The sequence below is a fragment of the Phaethon lepturus genome, unplaced genomic scaffold (genome assembly GCF_000687285.1).
Source record: "Phaethon lepturus isolate BGI_N335 unplaced genomic scaffold, ASM68728v1 scaffold34690, whole genome shotgun sequence".
NCBI lineage: Eukaryota > Metazoa > Chordata > Aves > Phaethontiformes > Phaethontidae > Phaethon > Phaethon lepturus.
The window spans coordinates 1-19,835 of NW_010513197.1; the positions used below are offsets into that span (position 1 = coordinate 1).

General features: G+C 38.0%; 1 protein-coding gene across 2 annotated transcripts in view; it reads left to right on the forward strand.

Moving 5' to 3' along the window:
- The first annotated feature begins 6 nt into the window (after window positions 1–6).
- ATP2A2 (ATPase, Ca++ transporting, cardiac muscle, slow twitch 2) overlaps window positions 7–19,835 on the forward strand; it is a 48,880-nt gene continuing 29,051 nt past the window's right edge. For both annotated transcript variants that reach the window (XM_010289484.1, XM_010289476.1), the window contains exons 1-5: window positions 7–211; window positions 1,291–1,308; window positions 1,406–1,488; window positions 9,584–9,688; window positions 12,713–12,851. In XM_010289484.1, the coding sequence (XP_010287786.1) occupies window positions 94–211; window positions 1,291–1,308; window positions 1,406–1,488; window positions 9,584–9,688; window positions 12,713–12,851 (463 nt within the window). In that variant the 5' untranslated portion in view covers window positions 7–93. The remainder of the gene's footprint in view (window positions 212–1,290; window positions 1,309–1,405; window positions 1,489–9,583; window positions 9,689–12,712; window positions 12,852–19,835) is intronic.

Here is a 19,835-nt window from a genome sequence, read left to right on the forward strand (position 1 = left end):
GGGCTGAGGAGGGGGCTCGCCGCCGCGCCCGCCGCCGCTGAGGAGGAGGAGGAAGAAGAGGCGAGGCACCATTTGCTGCTCCCTGCCCCAGCCATGGAGAACGCGCACACAAAGACTGTGGAGGAAGTTTTGGCTTATTTCGGCGTCAACGAAAGCACCGGGCTCAGCCTGGAGCAAGTGAAGAAGCTGAAGGAGAAATGGGGCTCCAACGGTAGGTGAACCGGCCCCACGCCGCCCGCCTCCCTCCGCCGCGGGGATGCTGTCGCTGGCACTCGTCGTCTTTTCCCCCCTCTGCTCCCTTTTCCACCCCTTTCTCTTTTTTCGCTCATCCTTTTCGGGGCCCTGTTTCAAGGCCTGACGTGTATTTGCGAAGCCGGCATCTCTTACAGGACCCGGAATAGGAGCGAGGGAGAGAAGATGGCTGACTTGAACTCCACCTCGTGGGTTTCTTTCATACCCCAAGCTCACAGGGCTGCTTTGGGAAGGAGGATGTCACCTCCGTTTCCTTTCACCTTAACGGTGGGAAATCTTCTTCCATTCTGAAATGAAGCACTTGGGGTTGTTTTATTTTTTTGCCCGTCTTGACCTTAATTTTTCCCTGCTTTTCAGTGCTTTTCTGTCCCTTATTTTACGTTCTTACCTTGAGTTGGGGCATAGAATTCAGCCGATAAGGTGTTTCTTTTATTAATCCTTGCTTGGCCTTCTAGTCCCTTTTGAACTCCCATGCCATTGTGTAAAAATGAAAAGCTATGGGAAGATTATACGGTGAGGGTTTTTTTTAGCTTTAACACTGCTTTTGTGCCTCTTGAATTAATAGATCTAGTTGCGGGGAAATAAAAGGGAGAGCAGAAATAAGAAAATACTCTTAAAACGGAGGAAAGAATTTGAAGTATTTTGAACCAAGTTAGGTGGTTCGGGTTTTCTTTAAGTGAATTTGGAGGAAGGACCTTTGTCAGCGTTTGAAAAGCATTTTGAGCCTTTGACCCTTTGTGTGCAGCAACAGCAGAAGTCCCACACAGCTGGCTGGAGTGATGACTTAGCTGAATCATAACTCTTAGTACATTCTGGCTAACCTGTATGTGTCTTAAAATGAAAAACTATCGGGCCTATTCAGATGCTCTAATGAAAAGAGCCACCTTAATGGGCCTTTCAGTATGTCTGTCAGATAACAACCCAGTTGAGTGTGCAGTTCAGGAACAGTCTCTGGTGAATGCCTTATAATGCTCTAATGTGTTTCTTCAACCATTTATTTTCTTTGACATGCTTCCTGGAAAAACCTTTCACTGACAGAGTTACCAGCTGAGGAAGGTAAGCATGTTCATGGAATCTTATGTTAATCCCTGTTGAGAAGTCATCTTTTTTTTTTTAAATGTGCATAACTAAATGGCTTTGTTACATATTGCAGGAAAAACCTTACTCGAGCTTGTGATTGAACAATTTGAAGACTTACTAGTTAGAATTTTGTTGCTGGCAGCTTGCATATCTTTTGTAAGTATGATTTTTTTTTTTAATTTCATAGGCTTCTGTATTGCAGAATGACATATGTTCCAATGTGTAGTAACAGTACATACTGAAGTTATTCTCTTGCTCAAAAGGTAGAAGTATAAGATGCAAAGTAAACTGCCAGCTCTTAAACTAGTTGCCTTGTGAAGAGGTTTTTGTATGCCAGAAAACAGAATTTCAGGGTATCTCTCATTGCATGAGTCATAAGTACGTAACTACGCTAGACGGGTATTTTAAAAAGTGCTGCTCATTCAGCCCAGTTTGCTTATTTGAGGTGGGATTTCCCAATGCTTTTGTTGGCTTTGAAAACTAACCTTGAGTAAGTAAGTGTTTAACTGGACATTCTTCTTGCCTTTGAGTTAATCGTTATCAAGCTCAATGTATAATCATTGGAAGACATTTTTGGATGCAATGCAGACTGTAAATAGAATTTACATGGCGAATATTGCAGTTGCCTTCCCTTCCTGATAATAGCAAGGTGACAGTTGTTGCTTTTGACAGTGACAAGAATGATGACAGCAGTGATGGCACCATTGTTGACCAAATTTGGTAACTGACCTTTGGATAGTCTAGTCATTAAATGGACATCTTGCTTTGCATACAGGGTTAAAAGAGCAAGAACACTTTTAACTTCATTTTTTTTAAAAAGCATGTTTAGGCGATCTTTTTACATAATGTGTAACAAGTATATGTTTGCTGAAACTGGAAAACTGACTAAAGGCTAAGTATAGAAGAAAGATGAAGGCTGTATGTCTTGAGGAGCTAGACAATGGAAACAAAAGTGTGCAGAATATTAAATTGTTCAGGTAGGAGTAAAAGTTTGTAGTAGACTTTGCCCTGGAGTTGTAATTAACTACTTGGAAAAAAAAAAAATAATGCTGCAGGTCTTGGGGGGAGTGGAACTGTGGTGACTATTTAGCTAAGGGCAAGCTAATTACAATGGGCAGAGGAGAGTGTGCTCTGAAGCGGTTCTGTTTGATGAGGGAAGGGTTGTCCTGTTGTTGTGGCTGCTGCAGTATGTTGCTGATCCGCCACCAAGAGAGGCTTCATCTATTCCCACACTGACACCTTCTTCCCAACTGCTTTGGGTTTCAGTATGCATATACCATTACCAGCTCAGCAATGATTGGTAGCATTGATCTTGATCATGGAGACAGATGCACTTTACTGGCTCTTCTGTTTCTTGGGGAGGAAATCAGGCTCGCTATAGAAAACTGAATAAATGGGTCATTCAGAAGCTTTTTCTTCCGCTGTTCTTTCCCATTTTCTCCTTCCAGAGGGTGAGAAGGGGATGTATTTTCGTTCCTGAAAAGTCGGGAGTGTTTCTCTCATGAGATGAATGACAGTACAGAAATTTGTTAGCCTTTCATGTCAAGGTGCATTTTTTGGTGTTGTTATAACCAAGTAAGTGAAAAAATCAAATTCACCAAACTTTAAGCTTTCACTGCTGAATCTAAGTATGATATCAGCCTGACAGAGGTCATATAGTATGCACTGCCAAGCCCTCTTTGAAAACTTGATTAGTAACTGGATTCAGTTTCTTTTTTCAGTATGCTTAATTTTCCTATCTAATTAAGAGGAGTCTTAATGGAGTGTGGGATAGATCTGGGATCTCTGCTACTGTGCAACTGGAATGGTATATGACCTTGGGCTACTGCTGTCTTTTCTGTGTCTCTTACTTAGGAGTTATGGACACCGGCCATAAATTATGTTAGTAGTAGAGATTTTCTCTTTTTAATGAAATGTAAAAGAAAAACCTAGATATATTAAAATTTTGGTACTTTAAAAGCACTTCCCCTTTGTGTTTGTTTCTGGCTTTTTCCTTGCTCAGAGGGTCGTCGTCTGTTACGTGTTTTTCTTAGGTTTTAACACTTTTTTTGGATGAAAGCATACTAAAGATTTTTGTAGTAGCTGTAAAAAACTGTTCAGTATGTTGATAGAAAGACTGTATTGCTGCAAAAATTGGATGTAATTAACATCACCTAAATTGTGGTGTGCCTGAAAATGTTTGAATAGAGTATGTAGCTGTGTTAGGCTTGTGGACAGTAATTGTTCCATGAGAACACTTGAAAATATTACATTAAAAACTGGAATTGTACATAATGCTAATCTTATAAATTATGCTAAGTCATTCTTCTGGTAGAACAACTTAATGCTAGAGCTTAACTTCAGTGTGTTTATAATGCTATCTTTTACAAGCCTTAGAAATTCAGTTTTTCCATTTGTACTGTTGCAAGGCATGCAAAACTCCCAGTACCTTAGACATCTGGAAATGGATAATCAGACTTAAAATGGAGTCAGTTGAATTACGTTGGTTTTGGATGTTGAGTAATACTGTTGAGATCTGCTTTTTAATGAGTCAAGACTTCTGGCTTTCTGGGGGGCAGTGTCAGATCCCACAGAATCATACTGTGGAACTTGGTGCTGATTCTCGCTTCAGTGACTGTTTTGTATGATGATTTATTATTTGATAGACCGTAAACTCTAGCACTCAAGTAGAAAGGACATGATATAGCATACCAACAGAAGCAAGGTTGGATATGGGCTCCTGTTTGAAATAACTTTCAGCTGAAGACTTCTGGGCCTGGTGTAAGTCCCAAAGGGAATTTTCGTCAAGATGCTCAAATAAGTAGTTTGCTTTGAATGACAAGAGATGGGAAAGATGGCTTACCAAGGACGAGAGCAAACGACCCCAAAAGTCCCCAAGTCTCTGAGTTACTAGTGGAGGTGCTGACTGTTGGAATTGGGCATGAATGTATAGCTTTAAGGGTTTTTTGTTTTGTTGTTTGTATTTGTTTGGGGTTTTTTTAGTGTGTCACTGAAAACTTACCCTACTTTGAATTTGGGTTTTCTGAAGATCAAATGGAGTATGTATTTTGTGCTAGTGGCAGCAGATTCATAACGTGTTCTTCCAGGAAAAGCATAGGTGCTGTTCGGGCAGTGAATGTAGCAGAGTTCTTCACCAGCTGTACACTGTCAATTTAAAAAAAAACAACTGAAGATTCAGGTGTGAGAGGGCATCTTGAGGTATATATAGATTATTGTTTTGTGTCATGGAAGTTTTTCTGGTAATTGTGTTGTGATCATAAATCATATTAGATTCTTACTATCATGACTACACAGAAACAGCTGTCTGTTAACACTGAGATCTGCAGTAGATTTTTTTTTTCAGAAACATCTCCCCCTTATGTACGATATAAACTTACGTGTTCAAAGTGCCTTTTGTGTCCTCTACTCCCACAGCCCTTGTCAGGTATGTGTCAGTAAAATAAATCAGACTAACAGCTGAGTCTGTGTCACCCTAGCTGATTGTAGGGGTCATATGCTGCCTGTTTGTTGGCTGTAGGTACAACAATTCCACATCAGAACTGCTGTTACAGATGTGACTAGTTAGTAACAGCCTAAATTCTTACACTGTTCCTTTTTCAGTATTTTTACTGGCCCTAAGTATGACTTTTGAAGAGAAACCATAGAAATAATTTCTGATGGGGAGTAAATGGATCTACGTATAGCCTTGGACCTTGTCTTGGCATTCTGTTGAATCTGTGAAGCCTATGCAGAAATAAACCTGTAGAGTGTATCTCAGTAGTTCAGGGGCCTTCATAGCCTGACTTCCTGGGTGCAGGAAAGAGGATGTTTAATTTTCCATGAACTGTGGCTTTTAATTCTTGCGACTTTGGTAGCATGTACTCCGATCTACAGTATTTACATAAAAGCTTTGCTGTATAAATGGCTTTGACAAGTTGCAGGATGTTAACTGTGCATCTAATGTAGAATAATTCTTTGGTAAATCATATATGCTTTAAACAGTGATGTATGCTTAACCATGCAATCTTATCTTTGCATCACACTTAACAGTGAATTTTCTTCTACAAGATTATAGATCTTGCAGCATAGATTATAAACTCTACCAAAAACTTAAGTATTAATTCAACATCCTAAGAGCACACCCCTCCAATTATTACTTTGATTCTTAAGCTGACTTAGAAATGAATGTTCTGGGAATGTTTTCTACTAGCAGATATCCACATTTAGATTAAAACAATGTGTTGTGATTTAGTCCAGAGATTGTAACAGCCTGTAAATTAGCATGAGCATAACGTAATCTGTGTTAAAGGGTAAGCAAAGCTACTCTTGGAGGAAGTAAGATGTGCAAGTAAAAATGTTGCAGGCTTTGCCCTGAAATCCTCCCAAAAGCTACCTGTTGGGGTCAGTAGCAATGAGTATGTGGCACAAGATAAGGATTGCTGTAGAACATTACACTGGTATGCTTTTAGCTGAACTCTGATTACTCAATAGCACCGAAGATACAAACTGATGGATAGGGGTGATAAAACTGTAAGAAGTAATTGTGATTCCATTTTACTGTGTAGAAATTAAACTGTGGGTGCTATGTATCTTTTTTTCCTTATTGCTACACTAAACAGAGAAATGTGTTTATTTTCAGAAATGTGGACTAGCATATCTGAGTGCTAACAATCTGCTAACTCAGTAAAATTCTTAATTTTGTGCTTTTATGTGTGGTCAAGATCTGTTTTGGGGTTTTGGTTGGGTTTTTTTCCTCCCCTGTCCTTGGGTAGCAAATAAAAAAAAATAAATATTGAATAATGGAATTAAAATTGGAAGGTTTTTCTTCAGTGTTTCCTGGTGTTCAGTATAACTGACATGGAACAAGTATCAGGACTACTAAAATTAAGTAATTTTACAATACGTTTTATTGAAAAGAGAAATCACTAAAAGAGGGTTTTCTGAGTTAGTACTCTGTCCAAAATGTATTAAATCTTAATTCACAGTATCCTGTGAGAAGAAAGCGGGCTGAAAAGTAGTCCGTAGTTTTACATGGCCTGCTTTAATTAGTCCAGGGCTGCTTTTTGTTAGGATGAGATCTTACTCTCCCAGCTTGCTTCTAAGTTTCCATTGTCAAAATGAAAAACAAACAAAAAACCTTGTTAGGTTGCTGACAACAAACTGTTTGCTTTTCCTCTGTTAATGGTAAGCGTGTACAGCCTGCTGGGCAACAAAATTCTATCTTGAAACTTCCATTCTTTACTCTGTAATTCTGGTTTTGTTGTTTAATGATAAATAGTCACTTGAGACCACTTGCCTCCGTAACTTACCTTACAATACAGAGATAATTAACTTGTAGAAATGCAAAAAGCTGTAAGGACATTTCTGTTCTTTTAACTGTTTTCACCGGTAGTCACTCCATTGCTGTCTGACTTCTGTATTGTACCTCTGCCCCCTTTTTACAAATAACCATGAAAACTAAGTCCTATTTGTCTGTCACTGTGTATTTTTTGACTTAGCGTCCTGCAGGTCCACCCCATCAGGCTTTGATTAAAATAGGCTTCTGCAAGCCATAGCTCTTAGCAGCTGTAAAGCAAATATGCCGAATGAAAGTTGTCCTTTAAGCTGCTTACATTGACTGTTAATACGAGACTTTTATGTCTTGCTATTAATTTTCCTTATATTTTCACACTTGCATTTCTCTTGAGCAATTATTTTTTTTTTCTCCCTGCTCTTTTAAGCTTCTTAAATACATAGTAACTTTACTTATTGGCCATACTGCCTGAATAGTACACTGGAGATCAATGACCTGGAAATTAAGCTGTTCTACATGTGAGTCTTAAACTGATTAGGGCTGAAATATGGTGGGGCCCTTTTGAGTAGTAGTCAAATAAAAGATCTCTCGTCGTAAACCTCTCCAAGGTCTTAACAGTGTGCTAGGGGAAACTTTTTGACAAGGGCTAAATGCCTTGGACAAGAATTGTCTAGTCTCTACCAGGCTTCAGCATATGATTTGTTGCTACTAAAAATGCCTAGTGAAATACTTGTATTCCTTGTTATACTTTCTCTTTGTTTTTTTACTGTGCTTTTTTTTTACTTCAGGCTACTATCAAATAATAAACCTGATCTGTTACAGCATGTGTTGTGTATCACAGGTGTCCTAAATGGAGTGTTAATATAGCTGCAGTCTGCTATAGCAAAACCAAGAACTTGCAATGTATTCTGTTACTTACATGTCTTTATCTACTAACGTTCTAGAACTAGAGCTTACATCTGTTATACTCCTAGTAATCATGTGGAAATGTTTTTGGGGAGAAATGGGTGTTGCCAGCTTCCAGGATTAACTAGATACTTCATTTTAATCTAGTCACAGATTGGTAATTTTTCCCAAAAGACAGCAGTGAAGATCTAAAACATCAGATCTGTACTGTTAGGATCTCTAATCTGAGTTCATCTGCTCTTTTTGAAGTAACGGTGTATCGAAAGAAAGGATTCCTTGAAAACTTAATTTTGGTTCTCCTTGACATACCTGGATCTTGCTGTCCTTGTAGCTACTTTCCTTACCTCTTAAAGTTGCAGTCTTTCTCAATGTTATTTTACAACACACGTGGCCTTCAATCTGAAAAGATTACGGGTTAGCATTGTGTAAAGCACGTTTTATTCCAGTTAACCTTGTAGGTGCCTGCTCTGTTAAGGACATCACAAAATGATTGAATTTACTTGCTTTGTTGGAAGCAAAGTGGACTCTACAGGATTCCAGTAAAGAAAGGGAGGGAAGAAGCACATACTAAGCAGCTTTTCTGATGGCAGCGTGCGACCACATATACGCTAAGAAAAATGGAGATATACCATTAGCCATTTTTGTAGTTCCACTGGAGGCAGCAGTGCTGGTGCAGAATAAAAGATGTCCATGATACAAGGGGTAACGTGTGGAGTGAAGACCACAATGTAGACTGTATGATGGCTCTAACAGGTCAAATAGCAGAAGTTGTCACTGGGTACTGGAGATGAGTATTTCTTCCCTCCCACATGGCGGGAGGGAAGAAATACTGAGATGTAGAGACTGTAAGAGATCCTAACCAAGTCTCTTCTCCAGAGAGATTACACAGACCCTCAAAATGTTGTGTTGCCAGTTGGAATGTTTCAGACTTACTAATCATAACCTGGATCTTATAAGTTTATCCTTTTGTAATAAAATTTGTTGTTGCATTGGATTTGCTTGACAGTCTGTTTTCTGCTTGAGGCTTTCCTGCCGTTGCTCCTTCCTTTTAACATCCTGGAGTGTTTCACAATTGAGCAATAGCTCTGAGCAGCATGTTGGTGGAGTTACAGTGATTGCTTTAGTAACGGTTTGCTCGCTGCAGTCTTCCAGTGATTCAGAGTGCTGTTGCCTGACTACCAGCTCTAATTATCTCAATGCGTTGTTCCTATTTACTGTCACTTTCCAGGCTTCCTGTTGCTCAACATGTTGACGAAAAAGCTCTTCCTCTCTGGTCATGTTAGCTTGACTTTTCTTCAGTAACTACAGAACTCTGCAGAGGCCCTGACATACACCAGTTCAATTCAAGTGAATGGCAGAAGCCTAAAACTAGAGTGTAATTCTGAAGCAAATGGATTTAAGTAAAATCTATATGGAGCCTTTTGAGCAAGTCCTCAAATTGATTTACTCATAAAAATTCAGTTTTGAGTTTTATCAGCTACTCAGCTCAGAATGCAACTTCAGATGTAACTGTATAATTCACTTAGATGCTTCAGTAAGACACTACTTGCATTTAAATAAGTAGATGCTTATTTTTCACATCTACTCACTGAAAACTTGTAAAGCTGTTTTCATTTGTGTGTCTAAGGTATTGGCAAAGAACAATTAACTTGGTTAAAATTCAGATTCTGGCAAAGCTTTAGTGTTCTGAGTAATCAAACTAATCTGTCTACATCCTGTTTTAGATAGTAATGAAAAATTTTCTGAAACTTTTCACTGCTGTAGCTGTTGTCACAAGTTTTGCTTTCATTTGTGAAGCAAAAGTAAATATGTTTCCCAAATAAATAATTTGCTCCTTTAAAAGAAGAGCAGCCTTGGAAATGAACTTTGTACTACTTCAGTAAATATTTTCTTCTTTTCCATTGCTTATTGCCAACTCATTCATGAACTACAAAACTACACCTTGGAAGGTTGAGGGGTTTCAAAAATTGCTCAGGTCTAACTAGTTGAACCTCAAGCTGAAACTTACTGGGTCTTAAGATTGCAAGGTGTCTGTGTAAATCGGTAATTTAAATCACTGTGTTTCTCTTGCAGGTCCTGGCCTGGTTTGAAGAAGGTGAAGAAACAATCACAGCATTTGTAGAGCCTTTTGTGATCTTACTTATATTGGTAGCCAATGCAATTGTGGGAGTGTGGCAGGTATGCAGATATTTTTACATCAAGTCACAAATGTTTTGGGTGTTTTTTGGCTTAAGAGGAAGAACTGTATAGTGTAACACAGATGCTTCATACAGTGCAAGTAATATGTGTTGCTAACCTTAGATTCCTGAGAGTCAACATACCATAAAACTCCTGAACAGAAAGTGTTGACTTAAAAGGTAAAATAAAAGATTCAGAAGTATTGCCAAAAAGGCAAAGTGCCCATCAGTGGTGTTTGCCCTTATGCTGGTAAACATATGAATTAGGCAGTCCAGAATGAAGGCATGAATTTGGGAAATAAGTCAAATCTTGCAAAGCTGAGAAACAATCAATTGCATCAGCTTGCAAAAAAAGGAGTTTTGTCCCAACTAAGGAACAAAGAATGGAACACTTGTAATCTAGTTTGTCTGTTTCCTCTTGAGACAAATGCTATGTTTTAGTACATCTATTAATATGTTTAATACAGTATTAATTCTTCCTATTCAATTACTGTAGTACCCATTAAGTGTACATGTGAAGACTGCCTGTCAAAATGCAGAAGTTTCTTCTGCAAACACCTAAATGTCATGAAATATTTCCTACATTATCAGCTGTGAGATTAATTAGATGGCTTTTTATAAATTGTATTGGCAGTAATATTCGTGACATATTCTAACACTTCTTGAGATGCCAAACTAAAATTCTTCTTATAACTTTAGTTTACTAATTTGATCAGTTCAGGAAGGCATGTTTTATTAGAATTGTTTTTCTGCAGATGAAAAGCATTGTAGATTTTTAGGGTAATTTTTCTTTGTAAGGTTGGCTTTGTTTTGTTGTTTGTTTTTTTTTTTTTTTTAAGGGATGGTGTTAATGTGACACAATTACTTGCTATCTAAGCATGTTAGATTTCAGGCTTTAAAAAAAAAAAAAAGGCAAACCTGTTCAAAATAGCAAAAATTAAGAGGACGAGCCCTCTTAACAGGTGGAAACATGTTATAGAGAAGCCTACATGTTGGAGGCCACCAGAAATTGAATGGCATTGCTGCACATTCCTGCACTCTGCTTTGTGCTAGCCCAAGTAAGCTGGCTGAAGACTAAGCCTCGAAAAATTCAGTTTTTATCAGTACCCAGCTTGCTATGCAACTGCTAGAGCTGGTACAGAGGGAAGAGGTAATGTCAATCAAAGGATGACAGCATTGCCCCCTTCACTGTCATTTTCTCTTCAAATCTTCATAAAGAAATTGTGCAAGAATTAATCTTTAACTTAAAACTTTTGAGCTAGTTCTGCATGTACTACTTTTAACCATGAAATGTAAAGTAAAGCTATCTGTATAGTTTGGGGATTTTCTTGTGTAGTTGTATATCCTGTTGTAGGAAATAAACCATTTTTTCAGATGTGATAGTGTGCAAAGAATACATATATCTCTCTCTCTACATGCAGTGAACTTAATTGTGAAACAGAATTACTGTAGAGATTAAATGACTCATTCCCTTGTTTTAATGGGCATGGAAAATAAATCACAGTACATAATCTCCACCCATAAATGTATCTGTTTCTACAGGTACTAGATGTGAGCAACTGAGTCATTGCCTTAGCTCTGCCCTCCTCAACCTTTCCTCTTAGATGCACTTTTCCCAAAGTGCCATCTGCTAGTACTTGGAACGGTTGGCAAGATAGTCTACCTACCATAACTTAAAGCTAACTGGGAACAAAGAGATATAGTCTAACGCTGAGCTGGTTGTCCTAGCTGAATCATGTTTAATTCTTTCTTATTTCTCCTTTTCGAAGGAAAAGTTACATTTAACTAACGTCCCGTTTGTGGGGCTTTCTTTTGTACCTTTAGCGTTTTACCCGGTGTTAACTCCTAGTTAATCCACAGAAAAGCACTGTCAGCATTATTGTGCTAAGGAACAGAATTAATTTACCTGGTGGAATATGAGGCTAGTATTACCTATAGCTTCATAGGTCTGTGCTGGTGTCTCTGCACTGCCTTGCACTGAACTGTACCATGCAAATGTTAGTCCTTCAAGGTAGTTTTGGTAATACTGATTTTCAGCTGCATTGTTTTGTGGAAGTACCTAGTACCTCAACCTTGATTTTCTGAAGATCAGGTTTCTACTTTGATACATGCAGGAGGAAGTTTTATCATCTGGAAAGACTGGTATACATTTGAAGGGCAAATATTCTAAAAACTATGTGTACCCTTATAATCATCAGGACTATATGTCGTTTGTACTTGTCAGTAGGCTGGAAAATGGAAAATAAGTTACTTCTCCAAGAGCTAGAGGAGGAGTATTGATAAGCTGTTGGTTTCTTATGTGGTTCTTTATCTAGGTGGCATCACGATGTTGATATCAATCTCTGGTAGTGCTTAGCTGAGAGAACTGCACTTGAGATAGGAAAGCTATTGTGCTAGTGTTAGTGGAAATAAAAAGGTTGTCATGTGAGATTCATCTAAGTTTGTAAATTGTTAAGAGCTCTGGGGAAGCTTCTAGACCGTATGCTTTAATTTCACTTTAGTGTGACTTGATTTGCTGAAATGAAGTTGTTAATATGCTGTTCTAGCTTTGTCTTAACTTGATCCTTGATTTCTCTCAGTAAGTGAAATTCAGTAGTGTTAGTCCACTCCAGTCTGAGTCTAAGCTGCTCCAGCTTGTAAGGTACAGCTATGACAAAACTATATTCATGAGTCTTAATTCTGCTTAGTGCTTTTTTTGTATCAAGCACTATTTTGTATTTTGTTACACAGAACTCTGTGTGGCCTCCCTGTAACAAGACACAGTGGATATTGTTGATGGGAAATGCTGCAGGGTTTGAATAAACAACTTCTAGGTTCTAAATGCCCACTAGTATCTGAATTATGATGTAATGGTTTCCAGTCAGCAACCTCATAAGGGGAGGAGTCACATAATTTTCTGTATTCATAAATGTAGCTGAGCAGAGTATTCGTATGATAGTGCATTTGAACGGTCAGATTTGACATACGTGTTTTTTCCTTGAGGGCTTGAGGGCTTCTAAAATTACACATTTTTGCTGTCTTTTAGGAAAGAAATGCTGAAAATGCTATTGAAGCTCTTAAAGAATATGAACCAGAAATGGGCAAAGTGTATCGACAAGACCGAAAAAGCGTACAGAGGATTAAAGCAAGAGACATTGTCCCAGGTGACATTGTAGAAGTGGCAGGTAAGATTCATCTGTGTAGTACATACACATATTATTGTAAAATTGTTGTGGGGGCCTTGTCTTAATGATTTGAGGCCCTGGGGGGAGTTTTCAATGATGCCTAAGTATATGCTTCACTTATGAACGATCTTGCTTCTGTTCATCTGTAATTACCTTAAATGTGCATTTGCACTGAGGGGATTGTTTTTCAAATTGCCACTTAGTTTAATTGGTAGGTCTAAAAGCAACCTTAATTGGAGTACAGGTTTTAACACTTGTCACGACTCTAAAATTTTATTGTCTTTGTTCAGTTTCCTTAGGTTCTGGAGTGCAGTCTTTTTTTTTTTTTTTGTCATGCTCTGTTCTTTATCTAAGGAAAGATAAATTCATCTGAAGGTTTTTTCCAACTCTTTGACTTCCATAGTCGCAGTGCCTTTCAACTTCACAGAGGTCTTCCTCTCTCCTCTCAGCTAGTATGACTGGCATGTGACATCATTGTTTTCTCATCTTTCATAATTTCTTATTGCTTCTTTTGCCTGTTGCTGTATAAGAGACTGCAGATGTAGAGATAACTATATAAAGTAGAGCTTCGTATTTCTCCGGTGTAAGCATTTGAAGTATCAGTCTTTAAAGATTTGACTTTAGCATCGAGCTTTCTAATCACTTAGATTTGTCCTAAAAGGGGTATCTTTATTTGGGAGGAGTGCAAAAATAGAAGTATCATGTACTAACAGCTAAAATTCCTTCATTTTGGCGTTAATGCCATACCAATAACTCATTCTAAACTGGACCTGTCAGTGACTTCAACGTTTCCTGTTCCTTCCCAGATAAAACTAGGTGATTCTTGTTCAGTGTCAGGAGTGATTGCATACCCATATTTTGTAGGTCATTATCAACTGTTAACTGAGTGATTGTTCCTTTGGGAACAACTTAGGGTGTACATCAAACTTTCTTTCCACTAGTGTCACTTTGCTTTTAGAGGTGGTAGCTGTCTCAAGAGGAGATAAATATATACCCGTAAACTTCGCTATCCTTCTATTTTAATTATCAGGCAGAGAGAGTATGCACTCAAAACGAAGTTGGTGTTGGCTGTTTGCCCAGCTTTTATTCCTTGAGAAACTTTAATGTTCGTGGAGCCCTGTCTCAAGCCTCCGTTTTGTGCATAGGATGATTCAGCTTGCAGCAGCCCTGGCTAGGGTAATTCAGAGTGTGAATCTCATGAAGGCTGAAGCTAGTTCCCTCTTAGCATCTGATGGTGAAGAACAAGTACAATACAAAGTGCTGATAACTGAAATAAAGGGTGAATTACGATACCTTGTCACTTACTCTGCTGTTTTGACTCACTACTGCTGCACTGTACAGTCAAATCTGTGAGTTCTGCAATGAGATTTTGTTTCAGCAGCTGATGTTTTCTGCGTCCTTTTGAGGCAAACAGAACTGTATAAATTGCAGATTCTGCAGTAGGTGTCTAGTCCAAATCTTTATCCTGTTTTTAAGTGTCAGCAATAGAATGGTAGTTTTGGAAGCAGTTTGTATCATGGGAATACATTGGGGTTGTGTTTTTTGGTGCTTTAAAGCAGTATTGGTAGAATTGCAAGTTGACTATGTATTGTGTACTGGTTTGGGATACCTCACTAAGGAAAAAATGCTGGATTTTGCTGCTCTGCCAGGTGTCTAGAGCACAGAAAGTTTTCTGCTTGATTCTTCACTATTTTGGAAGAGGTAGAGATTGCATTTTCATCTTACAGAAAAAGACAAAGCTAAATTTGTATATGAAACACCTGGGGGATGTGTGGGCTTTTACGTACCTTGCTGTATATTGTCAGTATCAATAAAAACAATTACTTGTGCCATTTCTTTCAAAGGCCTATATCTGAAGGAGAGAAATGAATTGGAAATAAACTGCTGACTGGCATACCTATAACACTAGGCTGTCTTCTAACAACATAGTAGCCTATTTTTCATAGGGTTCCTATTGCATTATTTTAAAATCTACTTGTCGAACAGTATCTGGTAGTCCAACACTAGTCTTAAGCACTCACCATATTTTTCTTACATTGGCCACTATAGTTAACTGCAGCTTCGAGTGAAGGTAAGTGTAAGTCATGTGGATGTTTAATACAGAAATTAGTGCTGCAGTGTAATATGAACTCTGATACTGAACAAGAAATTCTAACTTGTAGATAGACAATGATGAAATTTTAATTGTAATCAAACTCAGAAAAGCTACCAAGCAAGTAGAGAAGAGCAATACACTATGTACCAGTGTTAGTGTCAAGACCTGGAGGTGAGAGAGACTCTGTGCATGCCTGTGCCTCAAGTGTAAGAGTACTGTGATGGCCTTTGACATGGTGTTTGCAAAAAGATGACCATGTAGGGAAGTGACAGAGCACTTCATGCTAGGATACATATCTGGGTATGGAATTCTAGGCGAAGCGCCAATGACATTTGTGTGTCCAGGCAAATATCTTTCAACCGAGTGGCATAAATAACCAGGTGATAGGTTTCTCCCCTATGCTGATATCTAATTTTGAGCAACTTTCTACAGGTCTTCCATTACAAAATATTTGTATTTAATGCTGTAACAGCTTTGTTAATTTGAAGTAGCTATACGTGGGCCTGACACAGAGGTAACTCTTCATTGCAGGAATAGATAGGCTGGCATTGCAGTTCGGGGGAAGTGATGGAATATATTTGCCTCTTTACATTGCAAGAGTTGTCTGAGAATAAGTAACATTGAACCACTTCCAAAATCATTTGGTATTTTCAGTAGTTTTGAACCCATTAAAGATAACCTGGTCGGCTTAGTGTACACAAAGACAGTGCAGTAATGGTTTACAGTACTGCTTTTTATTCTGGCTCCTGAGGCTATTTGTAGACTTTGACTGTCTATAACATTATATAGACTGTTCAAACTGCCTCGAGGCCTTCTAAAATAAAGTTCCTGAAAGATACTTTCTTTGATTGATCTGTCAAGAGACAAAAGGGATGCTGCTTTATTTGACTTGAAGTAATGGGGAGAAACTGCAGGGAGTAACCTGAATTAGATTGTCCCTCAAGTGGTAGATAACCTACTGTCTTACGTGTCTCTTGGATCAGTATGCAAACAGATACTGCCGAACACTGTATGAGCAATTATTGGTCCTTACGCCTTGTAGCTAACAAATTGAATGTAAATGCTACACTAAAATTTTGCAGGTATACTAGCAGGCACTGTAGTCCATGTTTGCTTAGAGACGCTGCAGACCTTAATTTCTTAACTGTATATGTTGGGAAGACTTTCTTCCATGTCCACTTGATGAGAGATGGTGGAAAAGATGCTGTAGTACAATCAACAGGAACTCTTTGGGATGAAGTTGGGGTCACAGGTTTGGGACGTATGCCTTAAATTTGCTTGCAGACCTCTGATGGGCATAGTTCTCAGAACTGTAGTGTATAAGGGTTACTAAGCTGCACTGTTTGTTTCTTAGAATTGATGAACTGAAAAAAAAAATCCAGATGCTGCCTTAAATGGCTTTTCAGTTTGCCTGTCTTAAAATGGATTATTGCGCTGCTATAAAAGCCTAAGTTTATCGGAGGAAGCACTCTAACTTTGTAACTAGTGACTATCTTTAAGATGTCCTTTGTTTTAGTTGAGTTTTTGTTTGCCTTGTTTTTAAGGCATTTAACATTTTTAAGAGAAACTTAAAACAGCATGGCCTTAGTTCTTAGAAGTTTTGTATGAAGTCTAGTCTGACAAATTGGGATAAATGAATTGCAAATAATTTATTTTTAAAGGAGGGCATTTGGGAACGGAAATGAGGTTTGTTCACTTCCATTGTATTTTCCTCTCTAACATGTTCTATTTTAGATACAGCATATCTGACTTTCTATAACTGCAACAAATGACCATTCATTCATTAAATCCTTAAGTGACCAAACTGGAGTCACAGGTAGTTCCTCTTTTCCCTGAAGTGCTGAATGATGGTTCTTGTCATCTGTTATTATATTTGTAAGTACTCAACAGCTAAAAAATACACATGGAGTTCCCAGAAGCTATTGCTTACTAAATTAGTGTATATTCCAGAGGACTTAGTTTTAAGTTTATACTTGGCATTAAGTATGCAAGAACTACTTTCTGAGGCTTTTAATTCTAACTGCAGAGCACTTTAAGGCTCTTCCTAAAGCAGAGATGCCTTATAATTGGGGGAAGATAAATTTTGGGTGGAAGAAGATTGGGAAGGAAAATTCTTAAGGTGAATTACTTCAAACTCTAGTGTGGTTATGAAGGGCTACCTGTTCTCTCTGATAGTATAAGCAACAAACATTGACGTTGCAGATCTTACTCCAAAACGTCTGGGTCCTCATGCCTCTGGTACTTCTCTAATAAGTAGAATTTATTTTCAGACTCGGTGCTAGAGATGCAGGTTTACTTTTTTTTTAAGTATTGAGATTGGGAAAAAAATAATGACAAGCATGGAGTAAGATTGAAGTCCAGAATGTTCACCTAGTGTCCTAAAAGCATACTGCCAAGAGCATCTCTTGATATGGAAAAAAGTTGACTGCGGCTATTTTTTTCTTACCTAGTGCAAGTTGTTGGGTTTGGTTTTTAAAGGTTAAGCACATGTTTAGCTTTTTCCATAAGGTGCTGCTTTTGAACCAGAAATAATACGGAAGTAAGATCAGTGGTGAATAAATACACGAGTAGTGCATAAATCTGTGGGCTTCAGTGAGCATTTTGGCTGTCAAACTCTTGACACATCACAGGCTGTTTTGAGATAACCAGACGCAATCCAAACTCCATTCCATACTCCTAGTAGGGAGTTATGCAAGGTTCAAGTTAGGGCACAGCCTAAACTTGTGTCACTTTCAACACACATTTGAAAACTTAGGAAATTAATCTCCAATTTATTTCCAGTTCTTGTGGCTTTTTCCTCCAGAGTTGCCAAACTCTGTTAAGTAAAAATAGTGAAACTAACTCTGCTTCAATTGTTAGAATTCAGAGTGTATCTGATGTTCTATACTCTGATTAGAACTGATACTGCAGCGGGGTTTTATTATAAGCACAAATAGTACTGAACAAAATTCTTGAACATCAAGATAATGTTCTGCTAATACCATATTGCCCTGGCAAAGCAAGGATTTTTTCAAGGCTAAAGAAAATCTGCACTTGGAGTTACACTGCATTTCCAGACTTCTTACTGTTTGTGTTTGTGTTACCCAAGTGCAGCTTAACTTGGAAATGAGACTTCAGCTTCGGTGTGAAGATGTTGTTCTCTACCTGATCTGGCAAAAGTTGAAGCTTAGCTTACCAGTTTCTTTCTGATATTAGGTATTTTTACAGGCTGATCACAAGAGTTTTCAATCTGGAAGACAGTGATATGAATAGATCCACTGATAAAAAGCTAAAGCTAGACAAATTCAGATTAGAAATAGGTGTAGACTTACAGATAGGGTACCTGTCCACTGGCACATCTTACTTAATGTTCTGGTGCCCTCTTCAGAGAGAATGATACTCAGAAGTATGTTCTTAAAGAATGAGAAGAAATAAAATAGGAATAGTGAAAGTCTTATGTACTGTTTAATACACTGTATCAGTTTTTTTCAATATAACCCACGTTTCCAACCTTAAAAAATTTTGCTCCCAGAAAGCTAAGCTTTTTCTATATTTTTTTGTTTTTATTAATAAGAATGCAATATGTATAAGTGTTTTGTCTGAAATCTTTAACTTCTGCCTCTCACAGTTCATAGGTTGGGATAATGACACTTCTGCATGTGCTGCACAGTAAGCTCTGTTGATATTTTCTGTCTGTCCAGAATGCAGAACAGCATATGGTAGAGAAGGCTATTTCATGAATGTTGCCTTATCTGTAGCATGCATCCTAAATGCAAAGAATGAATGTATTCAAATGTATTGTTCTGTCATCTTGGCAGTAAAAGAAAATGCTGTCTTGCTATTATGGTTAAAACTGAATGGACCAGTGCTGTTATCTTCGTCTTGGTGGAAAATAAATGTATCTTACTGGTTTAGAGTGGAAACTCAGACATAAAATATATTTTATAGTAGCTTCCAATTTTGACAGTTTGACACTCTTGGCCTTGCATGAAAGCATAGACTGACTTAATAAGCTTCCTGTTTTGTAGAGCTTCTGATTTTTGGTAGCATATTATTATACCCTGTTCAGGAAGTGTTAAATACTTAAAACCTATTACTACGGAAGAAAATTTAAGTTTCTGATGGTCTAAGGAAATCAAACACAATAGGAAGACAAGATTGAATGCATGCAAGGGGGGGAAGAGGAATGAAGCTGAGCTCGTGTTAAGGAAGTTTAATATAAAAAAACCCGTTGCGCTGCAACAGCTGTACTTCTAAATAGAAGCAATCTATTCTGCTCAGGTGTAAGTTTTAACTATTACTGCCCCCCTGCAGAAACAATATTCAGTTCTGGCTGATCTAAGTATGTAGCATCCCATATGTATTATTTTAAGCCTGCTCATTTCAATTTTTAAACCTTAAGGTGATACCTATACTTCATGTAGGAAGCTTCAGTTGGCTCAGTTTATTAGTAAATATTCACATAATGGTGTGTCTTCTAATTTACGAGGATAAGAAACTTATTTTTGGGCAAAGGAGGGAGCTTTGAAATAACTGACTCTTAAAGAGGCTAAAGATGTCATTCGGAAAAGTTGTTTAAATAACTGTACCCGTAATACTATGTAATGTTGAAACAGTTAAAGAAAATAGTTGCTAACACTTAATGTTTTTTCCTTTTCCATTTTGATGTATTTTGAATCAGAGGTGTTTTAATAGCAGTGTGGTAGGTTATATCTGCTGAATTTGATAGTATTTCTGCCCTAGCCTGATGAAATTAGAGCTAAGTAGGAGAAAGACCGTAGTGTCTTAAAAATAAAAATATATGGAATGTGTCAACAATGATCCTTAATTTATTAAGACACTTAAAAAGGGGGGAAAACACAATTTTATACTGTTGTCTCGCCCACCCCCCCCCCCCCCCGCTCACTCTG